We start from the raw sequence: 11,631 nt of genomic DNA, 5'->3' as shown, positions 1-11,631 counted from the left end.
ACCTCTTGAAGATGTCCTCAATAGTGGGAAGGGATGTGCCTGTAATGAAGCTGGCTGAGTCTAGTGAACAGAGTGGGACGTGTTTTTCTCAAGTAATTTTGCTGGTTCACTGAGAAATCACTACTTTTTATTATTTTTGTATTCAATATGCCCCAGATATTTTCAAGCTTTGTGGATCTGCAGTTTGGTTGGAATATATTACGTTGGGATTTAATATGACATGCAATGACCATGGCAGCAATTCAAGAGGGGTAGATTTTCTTATAGATTCAATTTATTAATATAATAAAATGTTTATTGTGTGAGCTGTGCAGTTATGTGGTGCAATTATAATAAGTTACAGTACACAATTATATTTACCATATCAATGATCTTGTACTGCAGATGCAATTTGGCTGATGTTGAAAAACTAAGTTCCATAATTAACCATTTGTCCCTAGTTGGCTTTCTTGACTTGAATTCAGTAGTAAGCTTGGTTGAAGCTAAGGAAATGACTAAACATGCAGAGAATTTTGCAGAAATAGACAATTCCACCCTGCTCCAAAACAGAACATACTAAATCACTAGTGGGTACAGATTTCTCATCAACAATGGGGAAAGTGAGTGAGAGAAATATTACTTAATACATAGGAAAATGTAATCAACGTCTCTTCTGCGGAATCATACAACATTTACTTAAGTATGTCAGATCAAGTCTGTTTGTCTTCATGGGTGACTTGGTTCATATCAGGGAGCATACTGGGACAAATACAAACATTATATACTACCATTACTTACAAATAGCCTAAGTTTAAGGCACTAATAACATTTCTTATTTGAAATTTGTCCATCAATAATATGCAAGTCTTTACATTGTAACACAAGTGATTGATGTTTGTATCAAAATTGTTAGATTAGATGCATCATTGCCCAAAGATTAATTAAATGCCTTGGTTATGCAAGAGAAATGATATACCGGCATCAACATATCTGAGAAGTAATAATAGTGCCCAGGATTTTAAAAAAACATCAGGCCCAGTGTTTACTGACAGAGCAGATCTCAGTTGTAAGCATGGGACAGTCATCAACCATGAGAAGGGTGAAAGGGAAGAGAGGCGGAGGGAATTGATTAGGATTCATTCAGCTTTATTGTTAATTATTGTGGACATTGGGAGAGGCAGTGTCAGATTAGACTAAATTGCTCCTCCACTACACACCGCAGATTTCACTGCCAAGATATCATTAGCTTTCTTCACCAAGCATGAGACCTTGAAGGTATGGCAGTTAGCACCCAGTGCCGTATGCTGGGGAGATCGTGAAGAATATTTTACAATCATCATCAGATTTGATTTTTTTAAACCTAGATGAATGATTTACATCAAATCCACAGTTCTTCTATTTACTTTTTCCTGCTTCATCAGACTGTTTTCAACATTTATGTAAACATAATCATGAGCAATGCTGAACTCCTTGTGGTTTCACTTCAATCAGCAGAGAAATGAGACCAGTATTGAAATTACAAGACACAGTTCCATATATATCACAGGTATACTGATGTGCATTTAAGTCTTCTGATTTCACTAATTTTCACCTCAGATATTGACTCTATTTTGCAATAATCACATGCACATTCAGCAGTAATATTTTCCCATTTAATTGACAGTACAATTCAACTTCAGAGTAGGTTCAAATTTTAATCTGGTTTTCTTCCCACATTTTAGGTTCAACTGCTTTTCTAACTGAGGGCAGGCAACTTGCTTCTTGGCCTCTGTTAGTCTTCAGTTAGCTGGAAAGTGCAAAACAGGATTCTCACATGGCCCCCTCAAAGTTTCTTCCATCTGCACTAGGTTCCACTCCACACCATCTCCCAAAGTCAGGGCAAAACTATGAGAACACTTAAGGTACCATACATTAACACAAGCGCTCAGGAATGTTAGTAAGGGAGCTAGGTATGAAACTTTTCCTCTTAACTCAGGATCAAATCCAACCAAGGTAAAATATTTATCTCTCTTAGAAAACAGGTGGCAATGCCTATTAGAATATTGAATGTTCAATGGAAAATATACTAGATAACACAGTTTGGTTGCAAACATCTTGTTTGCTCTGGAAACTAATTTGAATCCAGTTTGGCTTTGAAGGACATGTTAAAAATTGTTATCTTATTCTGAAGTGTTATGTCAACTTTGACATGACACTTCCCTTCAACTAAGACAAGCTTTTCTTTGGTTTGGTTTTTTTAATGTATAGTTTAGGATCAAATTAATAGTCATTTAGTGGTAATCTGAGCACATTCTGAATATTGATATAATAAAAACAGAAAATGCAGGAAATTCTCAGCAGGTCATCAGGTAGCACCTGTGGAGAGAGAAACACAATTTCAGGTTGATGACCTCTTGTGAGAACCAGTAAAAGTTAGAAATTAAAAGTTGAAAAGGGAGGGGTGAAGAGAACAAATGGAATGTCTGAATGATGTACCTTAAATAAGTGCTGAGCACCCAGCAAGTACATCCTGATTATATCTTCTACCAGACTCTCAGTTCAAATTGTATTTGCCACAATGCTACAGCAGTTCACAATTAGAAGATGGTTAGCTAAAGCCAACCAGCTTTTGGATTTCACGGTAAAATGGGCGAGCCAGCTCTTTTGCCTTTTCAGCTCCATGATGCAAAACCTGTTCCAGGAAACCTTGCTCTGTTCTAAGTCTTTCAATTTCACTCTTAATTGGTGCAAATTTCTCGATGACTGCCTCAGCAACCATGTACTTGTAGCGTGCAGTGTCCAACCCTTTGCTATGTTGCACAACCTCCTCGATGGTATTTCCAGTCACTGCTGTGTGCACTGCTATCAGATTTGATACTCCTGGGCGTGTCTCTGGGTCATATGTCACCTCAGAGGTGAAGTCTGTTACTGCTTTGCGAAACTTCAGTAATATGTCCTCTGCTGAATCAGTGATGTACACAGTTGCTAACTTTTGAGGGTCTGACTTTGACATCTTTGTGGCAGGGTTTCTCAGTGATTTAATTTTTTTAGCTTCACCTGTAGGAAAAAGGAATAAAAGGAAAATACTTATTTGGAAAGCAAAACTACAATAATAAGCTAATATTCAGTTAAGACAAGAGAAGATATCTTTTTCAGTAACACGTACATCGAAACACACAGTAAAATACATCTTTTGCGCAAGTGTTCTGGGGGCAGCCTGCAAGTGTCGTCACGCTTCTAGCGCCAACATAACATGCCCACAACTTCCTATCCCGTACGTCTTTGGAATGCGAGAGGAAACCCACACAGATACGGGGAGAACGTACAAGCTCCTTACAGACAGCAGCAGGAATTGAACCCGGGTCGCTGGTGCTGTAATAGTGTTACGCTAACTGCTACACTACCGTGCACTGAAATCTGGATGTTGTGCAAAACTAGTCCAACATTGGTGAGACCTGAACTTGCTTCACTTCAAACCCAAAATTTTTCACTTCCTATTAGAAATTTCATGATCCAGAATGGTTTCAGCTCTTCCTGAATCCTTACTTGGACTGAATAAAGATTGTTTATAAAGAATAAACAATCTCACTGGCTTGTACTATCCTGACTTGAGCTATGACCAAGATGGAGACACACACGAAACTGCAGATGCTGCCATCTGGAGCAAAAAAAAACAAGCTGTTGGAAAATCCCAGTGGATGAGGCAGCATCTGTGGAGGCAAAGGGATATCTGACGTTTCAGGTCGAGACCCTGAATCAGGACTGAGAGTGTAAAGGGGAAATGTAGGAATATGAAAAGGGGCAATATGTAGAGGCGATGGAAAGGGGTGAGGCAGGAGCTGGCAAGAGATAGGTGGATCCAGGTGAGGAGGGATTGATGGGCAGATGGAGCCAGGTGGGGGAGGGAGGGGTAGGGATAGCGACAGAGGCCGGGAGGTGATGGAGACAACAAAGGACCACAGATGATGGAATCTGATAAGAAAGGAAGGAGGTGAGTGGAACTGGATGAGGGAGGGATGCTGGGCAGAAGGCAAACAGTGAGGGGAGTGGAGGGGATAGGGGACTGAGTGGGTAGAGTGTGTGGGTGACAGGCAGATAGAAGGTAGGGGTAAGGGGTGGGGGTTTGGAAAGAAGCGAGTGTGAGAGAGGACCAGGGTGGATCAGCAGGAGAGAGAAAGGTACAGAGGTAACAGCAGGTTACCTGAAATTGCAGAATTCAATGTTCATGCCGTCAGGTTGTAGACTACCCAGGCAGAATACAAGGTGCTGTTCTCTAGTTTGTGTTTGACCTCACCCTTGCAGTGGAGGAGGCAGAGGATGGACAGGGTGGTGTGGGAGTGGGGAGGAAGTTGAAATGGCTTGCATTTAGGAGCTCCTGCCTCACCCCTTTATACTGGCTATCTTCCCTTCACACTCTCAGTCCTGATGCAGTGTCTCAGCCCGAAACACCAACTATCCCTTTCTCTCCACAGATGCTGCCTGACCTACTCAGTTCCTCCAGCAGCTTGTCCTGAGTTATAACCATATCTAATTGTTCAACTGGCATACTTACATTCCTACATTTTACTTCCATTCCTAGTTCAACTCTACACTGCTCCTGAAAACTTCATTCATTCTTCTAACCTTTCAAATGGTTGCTTCCTCAAGGGTAATTTAACTGATCCTCTCCTGTCCTAAACTGTTCAGTCACACAGTCTTCCTTTCCTCCAACGGCTACCAAGCTCCACCTTCATTCTTTGTTCTCATTCTGAAACACCGGTTTTTAATCTCTATTTATTCCACAACTAGTGGCCCTGCTATCATGTATCTGCACTCAAAACAAAAATTGGTCTCCTAAACACCTCTTCCTTGTAACCTTTCATCTCACTTTCTAACAGCTTCTCAAAATCTGCTGAGAAGTCAAACCAAGGGTTCATCTGCCTTTTCAGATGAATGTAAGCAACCCTGTGGCATTGTTTTGAAGAACATGGGAGTTACATTGTGTGTCCTGGACAGTATTTATCTCTCAAACAACATCATCAAACCAGATTATCTAGTCATTACAACATTGTCATTTGTAGGACCTTGCTGTGGGAAAACTGATTGCTGCATTTTATATATCACAACTGACTATTTCAAAAACATGTCTTTTCTAAGTAGTACTTTGGGACACCCTCAGGCACTAAATGAATGCAAGTCATTCCTTGAGCTGAGTGTTGGTCTCTTCACTTCTTGTTTAGTTTTCTGCAGCCATCTATGAAATATTTGGGATGTGCAACACACAAAAAAAAACCATAAGTGCTAGTAGTGATTACTCTACTCACTTAGAATAGCTTTTGGTATCGGGAAAAAACAGCCATATTGGTTATTGAAGATTCGGGCCAAATCCTGTGCCAGTTCCAGGTGTTGTATCTGATCCTCTCCAACAGGTACATGGGTTGACCTTATAGGAAACAAGAAAAGTTCACTGCTAAGAAATTTGACCAAAAAGGAAAAAGCACCATTTATAAAGAAATCACAGCAACAAATACCTCAGTTAACTGTATCTGGAACACATTTAAAAAAGAACCTTTCATGACCTCCCATCACCCAGAGCAATTTAGATCTCATCAGTAGTTTTGAATTGTAGTCATTTGTCATGGAGAAAAATGCAGTGGACATTTACAGATAGCAAGGAATCACAAATTAAAGTACTGTAACAACCAGATAAACTTTTGAACAATGCTGGTTGAGTGATGCATGTTGGCTATGAGATTGGGCAGAATTCCCCCTGCCCTTCTTAAGTACAATAGCACATTCAACTTCCACCTCATGGGCAGATGAATCTTGCTTTAATATCTCATAAAAGAGGGTACTTTTAACACTCCCCTCAATACTATGCTGATGTGTTAGCCTGGGGTTATGTTTCAAGTCTCTGGAAAGTTATATGGAAATATAAAATATGAGTGACTGACAGCTCTCAGCAGATGCATGACTTTGTTTTACAAAATGATGTTGATGGGTGCTTTATCTTAATACCTTGTTACTCACTGATCAAAAACTGCAATCAATTCCTTGAACAAAGTTGGCCTGTTAGGGTAATTGCTGGATGTGTTTGGGAAATGGTAAACTGCCAGCCATACATTCCTTACCAGAAAAATATACAGCTGCCGATGATTGTGGCAGGGTGGGGGGTTGGGTTGTGGTGGGTCTGTAAGAGGGAGCACAGAACCTTCACAAGGAGGATGCCAAATACAACTTCAGAAACTACCAATCCTTGTCCTCCCACAAATGGCGAGGTGCTGACTTTGTTCCACAGCTACAGGTGCCAGTCCATTTTTGGGCTGCTGGTTCAGGCACTCTCCAGCATCTGCACCTATTTTGGATGGAGGTCTAAATTCCCAAATGTTTTGATGCTGTAAAGTGCAGAGGTTAAAGTTGCAGCGCAAGGAAAGTGACACAATAACTGCCTGGAACAGGTAATCTCACGCCAATTCAATATCACAATCCCAAAGTGAAGAGGAGGTGGGTTCATTGTTCACATGATTCCTTGAGTTTCTCATTCTATATTCAAATCTCTTTAAGCATTTATACCTGTCTGAGGGTGGGCAGCTGAGAGTATTGTTTAATGTCGTATTTATTTGGATAAATTGTTAAATTCAGCCACATCAAAGGTAATGGCAATGTCCAGGTACTGATCAGATGATCTAAAAAAGAACTTTTAAAATTATGTATTCATTTATAGGATTTAGGCATTGCTGGCAATGCCAACATTTCGTGCACATAACTCAATATCCTTGAAATTGAGTGTTTTGTTACCCGTTTCAAAGGAAATGAAGAGGCAACTACACAAATAGGCCAGACCTGGGTAAAGATGGCACTGAGAAAGAAGGATTTTATGGTAATCCAGTTACAGATACCAGCTTCTTTAATTGAGAATCTATTTATTAACTGAATTTAAATTTCCCAGCTACTGTGGCAGAATTTAGACTCATGTCCTTGGATCAGTAACATAGGTTTCTGGATTACTAGTCCAGTAATTTAATCACAAAGTTACAATAACCCTTGTGGAGAGCTAAATGGCTCTCAAGTACTCGTGGAAAGGCAGGCTAAGCTCCATTAAAGGTGGAACAGACTCTTCTGCATGGAGTGATTATATACGCCAACCATGTTGAATACACATATGGAGAGGAATCAATAAGGCAATGAATGAAGGGCACAATACATCTATGAACTGCAGTTGAGGCAAGTTAAGGGTGTGCTGAATGTCCAACAATATGCAGATGCTGACTGGACAAATAAAGCCTGTTAATTTGCTTCACAGATTTTAAAATAAAAATACACAAGTAGTATTCAAATACATGTCCATGCATACACTAAGTAATTGACTTGCAAACCTACAGAATCGTATCTCTTACTTGTATAACAGAATATCTGCAGACTGCAGGACTGGATAGGTAAACAGACCCAAACTGCCTTCTTCCTTCTGACCAGAGGTTTTCATCTGCAAAAAAAATACAGTAGAAGTACCATTCCTTTCATGGTTTCAGTTCTCGCTTTCTGTTTTTAAAACCTTCAGTTATTATATAATGGTTAGATTTACAAAGCTGATCTTGTTCAGCATATATGTCTTGCATATGAGGACGTTATCACGTTGATTTTTGCTTTGTGTTAAAATAGATAAAACAGATGCTCTTCCAAAATGTTAAAGGAAAGATGATCCAAAAGAAAGAGCATAGTTACATTTGTGTCACACTTTTCACATCCTCAGAATTGATTTGATTTCAAATACAATTACTCTCATGTAGAGAAACACAGTGGCATCCCACATGCAAACTTTGCTGCTACTGGTAATGGATAATTGAAATCTGTTGGACAAATGACTGGATGACTTTCCCCACCCTCATACCACCTTCCTCATTATTCCATTGGAATTTTTATATAGAGCTGAATAAACAAGACATGGTCTAGCTTTAACATTTTAAATGAAATACTGCACCTGTGGAAACATGATATGCTTAGTTATGGCACAGAAGCATCAATTTATTTGCTCATCTCAGAATGTGCAACAATATAATCAAGCTATTACATTGTGGGTTAAATACATAGTTCACAAGGCCATGAGTTTATCCTTTGTGGTTCTATAATCCAAGTAATGAGTGCTGCGCCAGCTCAGAGATTGGCCGTTATGCAAAGTTTTTCCATATTCTATGGTAAGGAAACATACTTGAAACAAAGGGTTACTAAAATGATAAATGTAATTCCTTGCCATCGAGTCTGCATTTCATTCTATGTTTCTTGGACTCTTGATTGTCACTAATCATGCATAAATTAATAACATTTAAGTTATTTGGAAAAAAACCCCTCAAAATTAAATCAATACAAGAGAAATATTTAGATCTGCTATCTGTATTTTCAGATGTCCTCGCCTCACCATCGTTGGATTAGAGTTTAAATTGTTATTTTTCTTGTAGTTTAACTTTTCTTTATGCTCGCCTATATGTTTGTATAGTCACCTGTTTGTCTGTAAATGTTCAGTGGATTTTCAGTAATTTGTAGTATAGTTGGTTCTGTACTTCTGTAATTTCTTTGTCTGTAAGCCTGAGATGTCATGGCAGCGCAAATCAAATCTGTCCTTGTTGTCTCACATGCTGTTCTTATCAGGGAAGACTCCCTTATCTATCCAGCTTGAACCAGTTTTCAGTATAAAGAAAGACTACAAGGCAGGTTTGTTGTTCAGTTAGTTACTGTTAGTTGTTTGTTAGAGTGAGAGTGCGTTAGTTACAGTTAGAGTTAGTGTTATTTGCTCGCAGTTCTTTACTGCTATTTCTTTGTTATGACCATCTAATAAAACGGCTGTGACCACAAGATTTGCGCCTCATTCTTGACTTCTGAAGAACCTTCTGGACAATGTTATCTCCAGATCCAACACCATGGACAGACATCAGCAGTTGTAGTAGACTTCGTACAGACTTTAGTATAAAAGTTTCAACAAGAAAGAGGGTACCTTCCACTGAGGTAAATGACGTAACCGTGGCATACTCGTCAGACAACCCAAAATCCAAGCTAATTCAGTGTGTTCCAAGATCTTAAAAACAAATAATACATACAAATAGGTCAGCTGATGAGGAAACATATAGCTTGAGAAGCTGCCAGACACATGAGCATCTGAAGTTTCAATTAATAAATATTTGTACTATGACAATAAGAACCTCCCACTGCCACGTCACTTACAACGTAACTTTACAAATACTTCACCACAAATTCTCTCCTCTTATATTTTATTCTTCAAAATTCAAATAATTTTTATTTTTTGCCATGCAGGTTGACAGATGACAGTAAAAAAAAATCTCCTTTCTACATACTATGCTTTGATTTACCAATTCAGTAAGTGTGGTATCAAAACTGGTTAATTTTCTCTTTCTTGATGAATCCCACTTGTATTTGGATGGCTCTTCCAAATTTAATTATAATTCAACCAATTTATACAGCCTTAATTTTGTAGTAGTTATGATGAAAAAATAACTATGATCACAGTCTTTGCAATGTGAAACCAATAGCAAGTTCAGAATTTTCATGCATGAATACTTTAATGTAGAAATCCTAAACTTGCTCTTAGTGATTCAGTGCCCCTCCAGAGGCTGCACTATGTGCGGTCTGCTTCAGCTCCATCACTTGAATTCTCATTAATTTAAAAACATTTCGACAAACTAAATTTGTTGTAAAGCTGCTACTTTGCTGAAAGAAGTCTTAATGCATTCCTCAGTCTGAAACATTTGCCTCTTCCAAAAAAAACCATTTTACATATACTGTATATGTGGATAGTACTTCCCTCAGGTAAACTGAAATAGAATATAGGCAATGTTACTTTTAAAACAAGATGATTTTAAGTTTCTACTTTAATATGTTATGTTTAAATCTTTACTTAGTGGTCATTTTATTTAGTCAATTGAACTATCATCTACTTCGGGGGAAGTGCCACACTTGTATCACCTTTTGTTTGAAAAATTTTCTTTTGTGAATAGGTTATCTCGGATTTTAAGGTTGCATCTTGTCTCCAACTGCCCTATCTGTAAAGGAGTTAACTCGAAGATTGATTTCAGTGTTTTAATGTAGTTTACACCATCATGTATTTTGTATGGAGTGCATAATCTTTGTTGTTGATAGAACCTAATAATTGGCTGTCTCTGTTAACGAGAAATTTCCATTAATCCTAATTATTCTGAATAAATGTTCAAGGTAGATATATTCATTGATAATAACCAGCTTCTGGGCTAGTTATAGTTATTTACCCTCTTGAATAAAACAGAAATTGAAATTGGAAATAGAAAAAAGTACAGATATTGGAAATCTAAAATAAAAACAGAAAACTGAGGAAACACTCAGCAGGTCGAGCAGAATCTGTGGAAACAGAAACAGAGTTAATGTCTCAAGTTGGAGACCATTCATCAAAACTGAATGCTTCACTCACATGCTATGCCAGCTTATCAGTTCTAATGAAGGGCCTACGACTTGAAGTTTTGACTCCGATTCTCTTTTCACAGATGCTGCCTGACCTGCTGAGTCTCTACTGTATTTTCTGTTTTTACTTAATTAGAAATGGATCCAGTTTCTTCTGTGTACTATTCCCTTGTGGCTTCCTGAAAGTAAAATTACCCTTCATCTTCCAGATTCTTACAAATTGTTTTTGTATCAGGTATGAGCAGGAAGCAAAATTAGCAGGATCTTTAGAGGCACAAAATAAAGATTAAACTTCTACAGGAACCTTATGACGAACATTCCAGATAATCCAGAATCCAATATTTATTAAAGAAAGAAATTGTGGCTTCTCATTACAATAACACATGAACTGTGTTGGACTTTACAGGATAATGACAACAAATATGAACTCATACCATAAACCACAATGAAGTAAATTTACTACAATAATGTAATTTTGTAATGTAAAAAATACGACTTCACTGCTTTGAAAAGATCCCATGCCAGAAAGTGGAGACACAGTGACACAGCTTAAAGCCTCAATTAAGGCCAGAGGGAACAAGATCAGGAGCCTTGGGAAGCAGATTTAAACAATAACATTTTCTGAAGTAGAAAGGGGAAAAAGAGACACAGAACTTTGTGGCAATCCCTATGAAAACATTCAATTAACGGCATGAAGTTATTTTTACAATTCAAGACGCACTGTAGCAGCCACCTGTGTGTTCAACTGCAAAAAGCTTGTTCAGTGTTGCTGAGTCTGCTTGGATCTTCCAGTCCAGCTAAGTATTTTCTTTGGATGAATGTGTTATTTGTACATGAGGAATATAAAATGTTCAATAATCTTCAGGAGGTCCACAGCTCTGCCAAAATTAAAGGGGAGTGGGAAATAAAAAAAGTTTAGAAAGTTAGCTGGAACTGACCTTGGATTGTTGAAATAGGACTGATTGCTCAGGGTTAATACCACATGCCAAGAGACTGGCTGTCATGTCGAGAATGTTTTGCCTGAGTGTGCCAGCATCCTGAGGAACAGTGATGGAGTGCAGATCCACAATACTGTACAGAACGGAGCTGTATTCATCCTGCAGCCTCACCCAGCTCTCAATTGCTCCAAGATAGTTTCCCAGGTGAGGGACCCCAGTTGGCTGAATTCCAGAGAAGACTCTGTTAGCAACCTGCATTTTAAAAGTAAATAATATTTTCTTACAATGCATCACTTACTAAAGAGTGTTGAGTGCA

The 11,631-nt window shown here is 38.5% G+C and overlaps 1 protein-coding gene across 8 annotated transcripts in view; it reads right to left on the bottom strand.

Moving 5' to 3' along the window:
• Positions 1 to 292: 292 nt before the first annotated feature.
• Positions 293 to 11,631, bottom strand: part of wars2 (tryptophanyl tRNA synthetase 2, mitochondrial) — a 53,091-nt gene continuing 41,752 nt past the window's right edge. For 7 of the 8 annotated variants that reach the window (XR_007956196.1, XR_007956191.1, XR_007956193.1 and 4 more), the window contains exons 2-7: positions 11,316 to 11,567; positions 8,924 to 9,004; positions 7,335 to 7,420; positions 5,262 to 5,380; positions 2,455 to 3,015; positions 293 to 2,334 (exon numbers count right to left, since the gene is read on the bottom strand). Coding sequence is in view for 1 of the 8 variants with exons in the window: in XM_052014033.1 (XP_051869993.1) it covers positions 2,567 to 3,015; positions 5,262 to 5,380; positions 7,335 to 7,420; positions 8,924 to 9,004; positions 11,316 to 11,567 (987 nt within the window). In the remaining 7 variants the exon portion in view is untranslated. Of the gene's footprint in view, positions 3,016 to 5,261; positions 5,381 to 7,334; positions 7,421 to 8,923; positions 9,005 to 11,315; positions 11,568 to 11,631 lie in introns of all 8 variants that reach the window. The other variant, XM_052014033.1, reaches the window with a different exon arrangement.

This window comes from Pristis pectinata, chromosome 4 (genome assembly GCF_009764475.1).
Source record: "Pristis pectinata isolate sPriPec2 chromosome 4, sPriPec2.1.pri, whole genome shotgun sequence".
NCBI lineage: Eukaryota > Metazoa > Chordata > Chondrichthyes > Rhinopristiformes > Pristidae > Pristis > Pristis pectinata.
Note: the sequence above shows the minus strand (reverse complement) of the source record. Positions and strands in the feature narration are given on the sequence as shown.